The sequence below is a fragment of the Mirounga angustirostris genome, unplaced genomic scaffold (assembly GCF_029215605.1).
Source record: "Mirounga angustirostris isolate CCGP_5_RB_7025 unplaced genomic scaffold, mMirAng1.0.hap1 SCAF_8, whole genome shotgun sequence".
NCBI classification, from domain to species: Eukaryota; Metazoa; Chordata; class Mammalia; order Carnivora; family Phocidae; genus Mirounga; species Mirounga angustirostris.
In genome coordinates this window covers 20,065,871-20,081,687 of record NW_026991716.1, presented here as the reverse complement: position 1 = coordinate 20,081,687, position 15,817 = coordinate 20,065,871, and the positions used below count along the sequence as shown (strand labels likewise).

At 45.0% G+C, this 15,817-nt stretch overlaps 1 protein-coding gene across 2 annotated transcripts in view; it reads left to right on the top strand.

Moving 5' to 3' along the window:
* Positions 1-221: 221 nt before the first annotated feature.
* Positions 222-15,817, top strand: part of DSP (desmoplakin) — a 46,134-nt gene continuing 30,538 nt past the window's right edge. For both annotated transcript variants that reach the window (XM_064597197.1, XM_045866401.2), the window contains exons 1-2: positions 222-769; positions 13,517-13,619. In XM_064597197.1, coding sequence (XP_064453267.1) covers positions 591-769; positions 13,517-13,619 — 282 coding nt within the window. In that variant the 5' untranslated portion in view covers positions 222-590. The remainder of the gene's footprint in view (positions 770-13,516; positions 13,620-15,817) is intronic.

Below are 15,817 nucleotides of genomic sequence, written 5' to 3'. Positions count from 1 at the left end.
GAAAAGCAGGGGCCGCAGCCGAAGCCTCCCCTCGGTCGCCGCGCCCCGGGCGCTCGGGTCTCGCGGACCCGCCCCCGCCGGCGTCCCCCGGGCCTCGGAGGCTCAGGGCGGGGCCGCGGGCCGGCGGGCGCAGGTGGGGAGGGGCGGCCCGAGCGCGTCGGTGACACCCGCGGGGCGGGGGGGGGGGCGCGGCGGCTGCACCCCGCCCTGGGAAGAAACCGGCCAGGTGGGGTCTGGGCGCCGGGTGCCAGCGGGGAGGAGACTCGCGTCCCCACCGACCAACACCAACACCCAGCCGCGAGCCAGCTCCTCTGCGCCCTCGCCGCTCTCCGAGCCACAGCTCTTCCTGCCGCTCCTGCTCCCCGCCCGTCGTGGTCCCCGCGCCAGACCTCCGCCCGCCGCGCCGCGCCGCGCCGCGCTCGCAGCGGCTGGGACGGCCCTCCTGGTGGCCAGGAGCGTCCCCGCCACCCATCTGCGCGCCCGCCCCGGTTCCCGGTTTGGGGCCTTTCCTTTGAACCCTCCGCCTTCTCCGAGCCGGCCCGCCCTCGCTTATGCCTCGGCGCTGAGCGGCTCTCTGAGTGCCCGCCGACATGAGCTGCAACGGAGGCTCCCACCCGCGGCTCAACACGCTGGGCCGCATGACCCGCGCCGAGTCCGGTCCCGACCTGCGCTACGAGGTGACCTGCGGCGGCGGCGGCGGCGGCGGCACCAGCAGGATGTACTACTCCCGGCGCTGCACGGCCACCGACCAGAACTCGGACGGCTACTGGTGGGTACCGGCCGGCGGGCAGGCACGGGGCGCTCGCGGCCGTGGGCGTCACATTGGGAAAGGGAGGGACCGAGCCCTCCTCTGACCTGCGAGAAAAGCCAGGTCCTGAAGGAGGAAAGTGGTTTTGCTGGAGTTCATGGAAGCATTTCCTGCTGGCGCTGGGGTAGGAGCCCGGTGTCCTCCGGCCCCGTGCGCTGCTCACACCGGGGTGGGTGTGTGTGTGCGAGCCGGGAGAGGAGCGGTTGCTTCCCTGCGAACGGGTGCTCCGTCCCGCCCTCCTCCCTTCCCGCGAGCGGGGGCAGGAGGCTGGCCCGCGAGGGGCGCAGGAGGACGCGGCGGGCGAGCGGGCCGCGGGGGTCTCTACCTCCAGGACTGCCCCCTGCGCGGGACAAAGGGGCCCGGCTGCCATCCCCTTTGTCCCCGCCGGCAGGTGGGAGGTCGGGCGGGGCTGCGACAACAAAACCCAACCGAACCGGGTGCCTGGGTGGCTCAGTCGTTAAGCGTCTGCCTTCGGCTCAGGTCATGATCCCAGGGTCCTGGGATCGAGCCCCGCATCGGGCTCCCTGCTCGGCGGGAGGCCTGCTTCTCCCTCTGCCACTCCCCCTGCTTGTGTTCCTGTTCTCGCTCGCTCTCTCTTTCTGTCAAATAAATAAATAAAGTCTTAAAAAACAAAACAAAAAAAAAGCAAACAAAAACCCCCCAACCTAACCAACTGTAACCAAAAGTAGAACAACAGTAAAGGAGCGGGGACTCCGGCCTGTCCTGTAGCCAGGGTTCGGATTCGGGGCTCCTCCACCTCTCATGGCTTATCCCAAATGCCTGGTCACCCCGAGACCACCCCCCTCGGCACAGGCTGCGCGTGGGGCGGCGGGGGGTCCGGTCCCGAGAAGGCCCCGCCTCGGTCTCCCCTGCTACCCAAAACTGAGCTTCCGGGCAGGGGCAGCCGGCCGGCCCCAGGTCCGAGCTCCGCCGGGACGCGCCTGTCCCCCTTGCTCCGCTGCGCCACAGCCCCGGCGGGCGAGCGTACCTGTGGCCCTGAGCCTGCGCCCTTGGTTTCCTCCTTTTAAAAAAGCCCCGGAGGAAGGACCTCAGTGTATTATTGGTAGCGGAGTGAGGGCGCGGGGTCTACGAGTGGGAGCGGGGGACATGTGGCGGGGAGGGCGCCGCTTCTCATCCGCGCCAGCCCGCGACGCTGGGGGCCTGCCCGGGCAAGGGCCCCCCGGGATGTGGGCAAGGTCTGCTCTGCAGAATCGTCGCGGAAACTGATCGCGGGGGTCGTTTGGGAGGATGCGGGAAGATAATGAGGCTGCATGTACTCGGTCCCCAGAGCGGGACGCGGGGATGCCCACGAGAGCCGTGAGAATTTTGCGGTCCGCGCCCTCCCGCCCCCCTGCAAGCCCTTCCCAAGGAGGGCTTTTGGGAAACTGGCCTGCGTTCCAGAAAATTACTTACCCTGCCTTGTGGCCTTAGGCTGGGGAGGAGCAACCTGAATACACTCCAGGAGTTTTTTGTTTTACCAGCAGTTTTGAAGGCAGGGACTACTCGAGTTGGGACCTGTTTTCTGCTTCGATTTACTTTTGTATTTATTCCCCCCCCCCCCCCCAGCATCTTGACAATTGAATTCCTCTTTTTGAGTTAGCGAAGAATTGTCTCAATCTTGGAGCTCTTGTTTTCTGAACATAATGCACCCCGGGGATTTCCAGGAGAAATGTGGCCAAGTACCAGGAAAAATGGGGAGAAAGTTTTGCCAGTTATCACTTTGGTTTTTAAGTTTGTTCTAAAACTTGGCCAACCGATTAAATCTGACACTTTACTTTTCCCTCCCAGTCTTCCTGTATTTGGGAAGCACGTTCTTTTAATCCACACATTTATAGTCAAGTCAGAATTTTGCAAGGATTCTTGAGCAGCAATTTTTTTTTTCCTGGCATTTTATGAACCAAGTATTTCATTTTGATTTTGTATTTTTTTAATAAAAATATGATTCTGTTCATCTAGAGCCTTATTTTTTTTTAATTGATAGTAAACATTACTGTTAATGGAATATTTCACTCCCTCGGCCTCCTATAGAGGTAAATTTGTACTGAATTAATATATCGGCTAATGAACTGCGTAAAGATCCATGGTTTATAAGGATTCTTCACGGATACACTAAATTTCGAGGAGGCTCAATGTTTTCCCATCGTATTATTTCTTGTGTTCTGTTTTTCCAACCTAAAAGCTGCTTATAAATATGTCAAGTTTTACGTCTCTTTGGGAAGGAAAAACAGACTGAAGTTTTGAATTACGTAATTTGGGGGACGGGTGTTTCTTTCTGCGCTTTGATGTTGATCCGCTGGGGCAGCGGGGCGTCTTGCTTGGGGGCTGGAGTCAGCATGGGGCCCTTCTTTCTGGATCCAGTAATGGGGATTCTCCCAGCACGCCTGGCCAGCCAGTGGTGTGGCTGACCCTTCTGGAATTAGAGAATTAGCACACACACAAAAATTGCCCGCAACTGCTGACTTGTGCATTTTAGAAATAACGATGACTGACTGAAGAGACATGGGGCTTGCCCGCACACCTTTTTTTCTGGTGTTTTTAAATGGTTTTGAGCGGAGGGATTTGTTGTCCCAGAGCATGTACTTCGTAGGAGGATGCCGTCTCTGACCCGACTGCCTTCTGCCAAATGAAGGAGGATTAAGAATTTAATAAGTGCTTTTCTGCCCCCAAGTTTTTCCAAATAAAGGGTTTTGTTTCTTTTTAAGGCACGAAAACTGGCATGAAAACTATTGGTTGAATTTAAGCTTGTTTATTTAAAAAACTGCCACTTTATTGTCTGAGTGATTTTTTTTTTTAATAATCGGGATTTTAAATAAGCGGTGTTTGTATTTAATCTTTCCCTAAATAAACCAATTTGAGTGTGTAAAAAGCTCAAATCTTATTTTTTTAAAGATGAATTTAAAACATCTTCCTGTGTCTGTGCTTTATATTAATAACACTTGTCAGTTGTTAAGACAGCATTTTATCTCATTTGCAGTTCTCCCTCCTTCCCTGCCCACCCATCTTTTGTGTTTTCTTCATTGTGGTCTGAATGGAATCACAACTACTTTCATTTCTTTTGCTTTACTTAGTATTTCAAAGTTTGGTAAAAGTTAAGTGCTTGATGATGTAAGAGGTATATTTTTGAAAATTTAAACTGTGAATTTTGCTTGTATAGGATGTTATATTAATATGGCTTTCAATTTAGGCAGAACTACCACAGCCTTATTCCTGTGGTTAAAAGAAATGACAGGGCGCCTGGGTGGCTCAGTTGGTTGGGCGACTGCCTTTGGCTCAGGTCGTGGTCCTGGAGTCCCGGGATCGAGTCCCGCGTCGGGCTCCCTGCTCAGCGGGGAGTCTGCTTCTCCCTATGACCCTCCTCCCTCTCGTGCTCTCTGTCTCTCATTGTCTCTCTCGCAAATAAATAAAATCTTAAAAAAAAAAAGAATAAAAGAAATGACAGATCTGTAGTGAAATTTGGTGGCCAAGTGACGAAGTCCCACAGTTGGATCTTTTGCTGATCAAAGTGTGGATATTGTTGGAGGATTAAAAGCCAAATATAGTCAGTAAGCTGCAGAAATATGTGGTTATAAAGTTAATGCTTACTTTTCTCTAGAACTTGTGATTTCAAAGCCAAAATACATGTGATCTCTATTTGATATTAAAGTTCATTTTAAACCATCTTTTAAAAAGAAGCCTCTTTCTTAGCAAGAGATACATGGGTCCATTTGCATTGAATTCTAGAGCTGGGGAGAGTGCAAAAGTGTACAGAAGCCTCATTCTTCCACTTTGGAGATGAGTAGAGTAAGACTGGCCCTAAATCCCCGTGTCCACTCATGGCTAAGTTGGCACGAGAACCCACGGCTGCTCACCTCTGTCCTCCTGTCAGCCTGTGCCCTTAGGCTATGTACCTTTTGTAGTAGACTGGACGTTCCTGTACTTAAACAATGAAAGTATCTCAATTCTACTCATTCATTCATTCATTCATTCAGCAAATGAGGCACATGTGCTGTGTGTTAGGCATTAAGGAGAGTCAAAGGTGAAAATACAAAGACTTCTTGAAAGGAACATAGCTCTTTAAAGTAAAATAAGCACCATGATACAAAAGGATAACAGACAGGAGGGTATCAATGACTCCAAGGCTTCTTAAATATAACATCTGTGGTGGAGGCACTAGTGAGATTTTCTAAAGAAAGTGGTGCTGAATTAGACTTGGGAGTGTTTCGGTTGGTCAAGATGGGTGGGCAGAGAGCATTCCAGGGGGAGAGAAGAGCATGAGAGAAGTCTGGGAGGCGAAAAACCGGGAGCACATTCAAGGCCTGTAGAGTGGTCTCCTGTCTGAGTGGGAAGCGGTAAGACGTCAGGAGGAAGGGCAGGTTGGGGCCAGAGCCTTGACTCCGTGGTGGGCAATGTGGATAAGCAGAGGGGAGCCATTGCCGATTTCACTGCTGCAAGGAATAGTGTCCTGCATCGCAGGAGCAGGGACTGTCCCTGCGGCAGCTGCGTGCAGGGTGCGGAGGGAGTTGGCTTAAGGAAGCCATCAGGTATGAAGGAGAGAGCTGATGAGTCTGACCGAGGGTGGTGGCCTGGCCGAGGGACAGGAGAGTGATTGTGGCGAGGTGGAATGGCAGCTGGCCCTGAGAGCTGGAGGAGAGAGGCCAGGGAGAGTCTGGGAAAACAGGCTTGGAGCCAGGTGACTCACAGCAGGGATCTTCTAAATATTTTTCTGGGAAGTGATTGCAAAGTAAGATTCAGTGTAGCTTAATCTAGGGCAGATAACACTTACATGGTTATTAACTTTGAGTAAGTTCCCTCTTTTATAAAAATATCAGATCAGTGGTTAATAATAGTTACCATTACCTGGCAAACACCTGTGATGTGCCAGGTATCTTATGAACATTATCTCAAGCTTCCCATTTTACAGATAGTAAAACTGAGGTTAAAGTAGTGACTTTATGACTTGGCCTAGGTCACACAGCTAGTTAGTGGTTGAGCTACATTTGAATCCAAAATACAACAGTGGATCAAGAAAAGATCAAACCCTGGCTATTAGAATTCATCTTTTGTCCTTGTAAACTCTTCTATCTAAAACTCTTTTAAGGGGCGCCTGGGTGGCTCAGTTGGTTGGGCGACTGCCTTCGGCTCAGGTCATGATCCCGGAGTCCCGGGATCGAGTCCCGCATCGGGCTCCCTGCTCAGCGAGGAGCCTGCTTCTCCCTCTGACCCTCCCCCACTCATGTACTCTCTCTCTCTCATTCTCGCTCTCTCAAATAAATAAATAAATATTAAAAAAAATAAAACTCTTTTAATCTCTTGCATTCCTGTGAAATATTTATTTCATAACCATTGTATTCTTTTGTTATTAATCCAGTAGGGTTTCCATCTGCTTAGGAAAGAACACAGTATGATGCTGCATTCAGCCAACTCATGTTGGTCAGATCTACAAAACACCTTTCAAGAGCAGTTAATTTTTTCTCTAAATATGGGCATAATTTCATTGTTGTTCAGGCGACTGAAATGTCTTGGGAAAGAGACAAAACCTGCTGATGCCCCTAATGCCTCAGAGCTGACTGCCTAGGGTGGAGCAAAGGCGGGCTTGGGTGTGACTCGGGGAGTCTAACTCAACCCTCAGCCAACCAGTCTTTCCAGATGAGGAGGTTCTAGAAGGAGTGCTTCAGTCTGGAGGCCATGGTGCTTAGGGCATTGCCCCACCCTTCACTTTGCTCTTTCTCTGTCCTGCACTGAGTGGGAAATGGCAGGTGTGGTTCTGATATTGAAGGCACCCCCCCTCCCCCCACAGCCCCTAAGACTCAGCGAGCTTCTCCTTTGAGGCAACATCCTGGAAAATGTTACTGTAGCCCAACCATTTACATCTTATTACCAACACCTGGGACTGGACAGTTCCAGGACCTGCAAGGACCTCACGAATGTGAAATCTACATTTCATGAAAATGTTGATGCTTTAGCAAATAAGTTTAAATTCTTTCTTGGAATTACATTTAAAAAATTTTATTTATTTGTTTTTTAAAGTTTATTTATTTAGTAATCTCTATACCCAACGTGGGGCTCGAACTTAACAACCCCTAGATCAAGTTGCACGCTCTTCCAACTGAGCCATCCAGGTGCCCCTGAAATGAAATTTTTTGGCATGCAAACATAACATCCCTTGCTTCATGTGGCACCCGAAAAAAAGTTAAAAAGGAGCTGGCTTCTTGATGAATAACCAGATAACCTATAAATGATTTTTTTTTTTTTTTTTTTAGGTTTCAGAATGAATGGGAGGTTTCCCATAGGGGAATAATTCAAAATAGAAATTCCTTATTGCGGCATTAAGTTTGTAAGGACCAAATATTCATGTATCATCCCCACTTACTGAAGGAAAAGAGGGCATCTTTTTCTGAATCTTCTTGTCCCTTTAATAAGTTTTGTGCTGTTAAAATGTGTCACTCTCTTTGAATCGTCTCAGACTTTTATTTTCAGGCCTTTAATAATTTTGGGAACCTCTGAAATGCCTCACATTTAGTACCTAATCCATGTCTTCTTTTTCATCTTTTTCATCTTTTTTTTTTTTTTTGCGCTTCTCACCCTATCCCAATTTGATGCAAAAAATCCTTCAAAATTATGCACTGAGACAAAAACACAAAATGAAAAATAAAACTGAGATCTGAGAATCCTATCCTACCAGCAGCAGCCGTGAGGATTGGGTTTGTGCGGGGTTTTGCCGACCTTCCTGGCTCCTCTGAGGCATCATGTCAACCGTAGGAGGTGGGTGTGTTCCTACATGTTACAGATGCACAAACTCCAAGCACAGTGAGTCTGCATTTGCTCAAAATCACAGGCTGTATGAGTAGAAGTGGCTGAGCAGGGAACGGACTCTTAGTCTACCCGACCTCAAAGTGTTCATGAAGTTAATGGTGTGTCATCCGTTTGCCCCACAATGCTCCAGTCCACCGAAAACAGTGTGAAAATAAAAAAAATGGAAAGGAAGTAGAGCTTTTATTAGAGACTACTTCCAGAGCTCCTGGTTAAGGACAAAATGAAGGCTCAGAGGAGTCCCCCTTTCTAAAACTTATAGAAAAAAACCTTTTTTGCACATTGTTGGGGTGGGAATGGGGGTTAAGGGACAGGACAGGTGCCCTACCTGACTTGGGCTTTGGAAATCGGGGGAATGAGATGGTGGGCATAGTCTCAGATCAGTCTTTTATTTGCTTTTGTTTTTCTTCTCCTTTACTAAACCAAACAAACATGCATTCATTAAGTAACTTCTGTGTGCAAAACTGGGTTGTTAGGTGCATGTAGGAGTCACAGGTGACTAAGATGTAGGACTTTGCTCTCCAGGACTGGGGTAGACAGGTGTGTAGGTAACTAGTAGCAGAATAAGGGCAGAGGTGGGAACGCCAAGAGCTCGGGAGGAGGTAGCATTTGGTCTGTGACTTCCAAAGGATGGATACATGACATTTTGACTGATGTGTAGTGTGTAGTGTGTTTGGTGTGTCTTGGAGGTATAATGTCGTCCTTTAATAAGAAAGTAAAAAGATCACTTTTCCCCTTTTAAGATCCTTTAAAGAAACTCAAAATAGTATACGTTAAAATGCTTTGAAAATTATAAAGAGCTAAGCAAATAGGCTTTAAGATCAATATTAATTGATGCATCGTATAATTATAATTTCCAATCAATATTTATTGAGCCTTTCTAAGGCCATTATTCTATGAACCTGAATACATAAAAAGACATAAAATGTCATTTCTGGTACCTGTTCAGGACCCTAAGTTGATGGAATGAACAAAAGAAAAGCAAGAGATAAAGATGGTGGTAGAGAGAGAGAGAGAGAGGAAGGAAGAAAAGAAGGAATCCAATAGGAGAGAAAGTATATCCACAAAAAGAAATACAAAATTCGTTGGCATGGGCCATGTGTGTAATGAGCAGTATAGATTAAAAACAAAAAGTAAAAAAAAATTACCTTGTAATGTTGCATGCCTCTGTTCAAAATATTTGTCTTGTATTTTTTTCCTATAATATTCTTGGCAGTAAGTGTTAAACTAATGTCTTAAAACAGCTAATTTTGAAATCTTATTTTTTAAGAAGAGAATGTTATTTGTTAGTAGTAAAATAAAACATAGAAAGCTCTCTAATATTGTTCACATATTTGTATGCTCTAAGCTTAAAATATAGATTAGAATCCAAACACATTTTCCTTTTAGCTATTGTTGAACGGATCATTATGTAAACTGTTCGAACCATTACTTGTCTAAACAAGTTTTAGAATGAATTAAAAAAAAATGTTTGTACAGGCAGGTTCTTTGTCGTATGAATCATTTGCCTTTGTAAGTTTGAAGATAAAAACCAGTATTTCAGAACAGTTAAGAACTTTGGAGGACAAATGTTATTTTTTTCAAGGACAGCTATTGATTTTAGCTTAGAAGTCAATATTTTTTTATTGATTTGAGCCAAGTGAGTTTTGTTTTCTTGCGGGCCTTTTTTTTTTTTTTTTTAACATGACATCTTTCATCTTCCTTGTCACTGAAATGGGATTTAAAACATGAACTTTGAGCTTGTTTGTTAAATTCCCACCATGGTTTAAAATCTCTGCACCCCAACATTTATATAAATATATAAAAGTACCAGTACTGAAAAGTTCTTTGAGGCCAGCGATTTTTAAAATCTTTCTAAGCTTGTTAAATAAGTACATTTATTTAAAAACTATTTCTTCACCTATGACAGAATCTTATATTTTCCCATTCACTTATGAACTGAAGAGAAAACTTCACTGCCATGAGACAGAACAGACTTTTATATTATTCTCAGTAGGAGTGAGTTCGTTTGGTAGTTTTGTGAAACAGAGTTACAGAAGAGTGAGCTAAATAAATCTTAAGTATCATCTAGGCTAACACATGAGAAAACCCAGGTCTAGACATTTCTGATATTAAAAAAAAAGTTCTGGAATAGTTTTTTTTTTTTTTAAGATTTTATTTATTTATCTGAGAGAGAGAATGAGAGAGAGAGAGAGAGAGAGAGAGCACATGAGAGGCGGGGAGGGTCAGAGGGAGAAGCAGACACCCTGCCCCCGAGCAGGGAGCCCGATGTGGGGCTCGATCCGAGACTCCAGGATCATGACCTGAGCCGAAGGCAGTCGCTTAACCAACTGAGCCCCCCCAAGTTCTGGAATTGTTACGTGGTCAATAAAAAAAATATGATTTGACTTAGGAAGTTGTGAAAGGCGCACAACTGTAAAAAAACACACGTGTTCCCCGAAGCCAGCTCTCCTGGCTGAAGGATCCAGCACTGCACAAGGTTGAGTGCCTGACGCCGGACCGACTCCATGAGTCACGATCCTTTTGCCCGCACTGGCTCCTTGATTTAAGTACAGCCATTTCTACGTGGATCCTCCCTTGGGCCAAAGACACTCACACTGAACGTGAAAGTAGATTCTCTTTTCCCCAGTCACCAAACCTCAGTGGGTCCGAGTTTCCCTTCCTCTGTCTGGTTTTGACCGACCGACCGACCTATGAGAAAAAGTGTACACCTGGTTCCCTTTCTCACCTAGCTCTGTGTCCAGAGGTTGTTCTCAGCCACACCTCGGACCGAAATGAGATTCTTACGGATGAAAGATGGGATGCGTGGATCTTGCTTTAAGAGCCAGGCGAAGTCTTGAGAAGTTGTGTGTCAGATGGAATTTGGTTAAGTAGATCATATTTTCCTATAGACAAAGAGCAAGGCCAAAGATTCTTCATTACATTGTTCTAACACTTAGCTTTTCCTTTTTTGTTGACCCTTAAAAAAATTCGATTTTTGTGCATTTCTCTTTCCTGTATTGTTTTTAATCTATTCACTTAATTGCCAAGCAACACATACAGGGTTTTAGTGGATATCTAGGGCATGTGTGGTGAACATAGGCAGGTCCTTTAGTAAAGCATGAAGAAGTCTTTTTAGAATTATCAGCAACATATGAAGTTGCCTCGGTTTTTCTGTTTTGTTTTGTTTTAAGTTCAGATGTATGTAGTGGAGAGGAAGCAGTTAAGATGGCATCTAAATTTATAGAGATGTCAACCACTCTCTAGACGAATGTCTTCTAAAAGGAGGAGGGGACAAAAAAAATGTAGAAAGTCCACCAGTATTTTAAGCCAACATTTAACTTCCTCACCTCCCTTTTTGCTGGATACAGTTCATTTCTGTGTCATGTAACTAATAGTTGGTTTCCAAGAAGCTGGTGAGTTTTATATTTTGTTGTCAAATGAATTTAGAATTTAGTGTCATAAACTCACTCTTAAAAAGACTTGTATGTACACTGTGGTCCATTCATTCACAGCTGAGTTGGCCTCCCTGCTTTTTTTTTTTTTTAATACACTTTTATTTTGAAATAATTTCACTTTTACAGAAAAGTTGCAAAGCTACTAGAGAGTTTTCATAGACCCTTCACCCAGTTTCCCCTATCAGCTCTGTCTTACAGCTCAATTTGTGATACTTTTTATAACAGCATGAGTTATTAAGTCATTTAAGGGACCCTGACTTTCCACTGCACTAAGAGATAGCCCCTTCATTTATAAACTGAGGACTGGCTTTCTATGTGGGAACCACTCTCTGAACCAGACTGCTGAAAACAATCACTAAATGCTTCCAAACAAAGGTACTCTCATCCCCGTTCAAGAAAGAAAACAAAGATAATTACACAGGACCTTCCTAATTCCTTATCCATCCTAGGGTTCTAAATGAGCTTTTTGTACTTCCCAATTTTTTCCTTTTGTCTCTTGAATTTCTTTCCTGTGATTCTAAGGCAATTGGAATTTTGCACAAGTTGTGACAACTGATGGAGTCCTGTTTACATGTCAGTGATGTAATGTGCCAGATTTCCTGTGTAATTCTGTGTGGAAGGAAGAGAAGGCTGCATTCATGGGGGGTGAGGGGTGGGGCGTGCTGGTTTTGATAGGTGGGCCGTTCGGCAGCGTTCTGCCTGGGCCTGCTTGGAGGAGCCGTGTCATCATCTGGGAGCGGTTCCCAGGGAGAGCTTGGGTCCTCACCCACATACATCAGCTAGTGCCGGCTTGTTGAGGAGCCTTGCTTGTTGAGGAGCCTTGCTTGCAGGGAGGGCCGGCAAAGAGGTGGCAGGGAAAGTCAGTGCCTCTCCAGTGTGAAAAGATGCAGCATCAGGCACCGTGGGAGAAATCTCTTGCAATTTTACCCCATCTGTGCATAGTATAGCCTGGGTTTTACAACTCCCCCCGACCTTTTTTTTTTTTTTTTTTTAAAACAGTGAAACTCTTTCTTTACAGCACACACAGACACCCCCCCCCCCCCCCCCACACACACGCAGGTCCATACACCAGGGGAGAAAGTGCAGTACATCAAACAGGCATCAGACCATTCGTTTTATCTGCAGGTGCAGGCTGGCCCTGGCTGAAGGGGCCTGGGTGGCTCTGGGGCCCTGTGAGGAACTCAGGCTTCTTGCAGCGCGTTCAGGAGGCCTTTTCCTGAACATTAAACAATAATTTAATATGCTTTAAATCTCTCTTAAACTAAGCTATAGGAGGCTGTGCCCTGGCATAATGTGTCTTGGCGAATTAACAAGCAAGACTGTTTTTATTATACCTTGCTCTTTTTGCTTGTGTCTGGAGCACATTACATTCCTGCAGTCTCTTTCTTTAAGATATGGCACATCTACAACACCAGGTTTCTTTTAAGGTTTCTGCCATGCATCTACCAGAAAATGTTTTGGGGCGCCTGGGTGGCTCCGTTGGTTAAGCGTCTGCCTTCGGCTCAGGTCATGATCCCGGGGTCCTGGGATCGAGCCCCTCGTTGGGCTCTGTGCTCAGCGGGGAATCTGTTTCTCCCTCTCCCTCTGTCCCTCTCCCCAGCTCATTTGCTCTCTCACTCTGTCTCAAATAAATAAACAAAATCTTTTTTTAAAAAAGTGTTTCATTTGAGGTGTACATTTGGGTGACTATCATTGTAGAGAAAAATATTCCATAGGGTCACCTTGAAAGGAAAAGTGGCTTGTTTTTGCATTAAAGTGGTTTACATTTCCCATCACTTTCCTGACACCGTATTTCTTTATCATTATTGTCTTACTGTGATTGCAGAAAATATTTTTGTAGAATAAGCTCATCTCATGCTTCTTACTGTTTTCCTCAGCCAGACTCGCCAGTGAAACTTTCATGCTCTGGGTCTGATCCCTTGAGGTCTGCCCTTGGAGGGGCTCGTGCAGATATTCCACATTGTCAATTATTGTGGGATGAAGCGGGAAAGGTGATAGATAAGCAGCTAGAAATGTGTTTTTACAACTCAAGGGACTATTTCTGGGTTGGATCTTGGACCTGGAAAAAAAAAAAAACCAACTTTGCTAATTATTGGGCTATTTAGTAAAATTGGAAAATGTTCTCTTCATTAGCAAATCGTATTCAATCAGTTTTAAATGCCCTGATTTTGATAGTTGTACTGTGGTTATATAATTGAATGTCTTTATTCTTAGGACACATATGCTGAAATATTTTGGTGTAACAGTTTATGATGATTTTCAAATGGTTCAGACAAGCGTATGTATCCATAGATAAATACACAGACAGAGGCGGGAAGAGGGGTATAAAGGAATTTAGCAATGTTAGCATTTAGGGAATCTCGGTGAAGGGTCCAAGGGAGTGTTTTTGTTGCATTTTTTGCAACTTTTCTGAAAGTTCGAAATGATTTCGAAATGGGGAAAAAAAAATCCATGCCTGCTTTTTTTGTGTTTGTTTCATCAGTCAAACCGGTACCATGTCCAGGCATCAGAACCAGAACACCATCCAGGAACTTCTCCAGAACTGCGCGGACTGTCTGATGCGGGCAGAGCTGATCGTGCAGCCGGTGAGCTTGCTTGTCCTGCTCAAGCATGAGCCACATCTTGCTTTGTTCCCAGTTCGCTTCAACGTATCCCCCTGACCCGTGCTTCCTCACTCATGCCCCTCCTTCGCACACTTAGGGTTTAGAGATTATCTTTTTCAAAACGAACCAGAGAGGGATGTGTATCTTTTTTTTTTTTTTTTTTAAGATTTTATTTATCTATTTGAGAGAGAGAGAATGAGAGACAGAGAGCACGAGAGGGAAGAGGGCAGAGGGAGAAGCAGACCCCCTGCTGAGCAGGGAGCCCGATGTGGGACTCGATCCCGGGACTCCAGGATCATGACCTGAGCCGAAGGCAGTCGCCCAACCAACTGAACCACCTAGGCGCCCGGATGTATATCTTCTTAACCTAGTTGTAATGTTGGTTTAACAATGGGAACCAGTGCTCATCCAGGTTTTCCCCAGCAGATGTTTACACTACAGATGGCCACCCTTTTGGATTTGCAACAACCCCTCATTTATTATTATTTGTGTGATTATTGTAATGCTTTCTCTTCCTAGAAACACAACCTGACATGTGTATGTCACCATGTTGTGAGAACAATTCTATTTGAGAAACAAAGAAAGAAAGGAAGGAAGGAAAGAAAGAAAGAAAGAAAGAAAGAAAGAAAGAAAGAAAGAAAGAAAGAAAGAAAGAAGAAAGAAAGAAAGAGACAGAAAACATGCAATTAAAAATTGAGGAAAATGGTAGCCTTTATGAAAGCCTCATGATATTTCTGTATATTAGCTTAGGTTCTCATTAAAACAGGCTTAGAAATCCTGGACCCTGCGATGTTGTATGTGTAAAGTTTTTATTTTAAAACACTGTAGCTAGCATTCGAATTTGCCATGGGTTTGCTAAAAACAGACTAGAGAATGGTGGGGCTGTAGACCCCTTCTCTCTCCCTCCCCTGATTTATTGTATCTCCCCATGAAAGGATTGAGTTCCAGTCTCCCTGATGTGGACATTCATGTAGGGGTTAGACCTGGAATCTGGCCCATCACAAAGTACCCCTGTTAAATATAAGGAGGGATTTTAACCAAGTGAATTTTAAGGGTTCTGTTTGGAGAATATCTTAATGTTCTAATTTCTCAATTTTAGAGATTTAGGTGCATTCTGGTTTATTTTACCCAGTTAAAAAAATAACCTTACTTTAGTCCATGTACAAGGATATTTGGGGCTTAGCAAACTAGCTTGGTTCTAGTTCTGGTCGTTTCAAGTCTCTGATTTTAGCGCACTCCTCATCACAGAGCCGTGATTCCCCTACCTAAAGGAAAACGGGAGGCTCCGGCGACTTAATGTTGAGCACCTGACCTGGACACGATGTGTAGTGGCTACGGAAACATTTCACATGTGGTTCCCAAAGTTTACCTGGCATCATGTTCTCAGTGTGTTTCTACTTACGTGCACCGAAGTGTGATAACGTCAGGGAAATGTAGCGTATTTGCTACCATTTCTGTTAAGAGAAAGAAGGTTCATTTGGCTGAAGCCCAATCAAAGCAGCAAATGTAAAATTCTAAGGGAAAGCTGGAGCTTTATGGTCCTGAAGCAGCAGGCTTCTTTGCCTGTAAAAGAGGACGGTTTCCTTTTCTAAAACCATTTTTTAATTTTAAAATAATTATAGACTCACAAGAAGTTGTAAAAATAGCACAGAAGCACTCTTGTGTGCCCATCACCCAGTTTCCCCACAGGTGACATCTCATATAAGGGTCATGCATCATCAGAAGCAGGAAATCGATTGGCTCAAGACAATGAATTAGATAGCTTCCTTTTTAAGAACTGAAAAACTGTGATCCTATAAGATGGAGGAAAAGCTCAGCTTGTGTGGATAAGACCTTATCCAGTATAATAGGACCATGTTCTTACCCCAGTGAAATTCCCATTGGCTGAACGTCCTGTGTAAATATGAAAGATAGCACTTAACACATTGAAGGAAGGGAAAGATCAGTGTTCCATAAACACGCTTTTAAAAGCCTAGTAAAAATTTAAAACACAAAACAAATTTCGCTTCATGAATCCTTCTATATTTACCTACCTGTCTCAAATCAATAAGGTAATTTTCCAGTTAGGAATTTTTTTTTTTGCAGTCACGTGCAAAATGGAAAACTTAGACTATTTGTTAAGTTCACAGCAGAAGGTTTTGCTTCCATTAACACAAGTGAAGCTTTTCTCTCCAGCATGA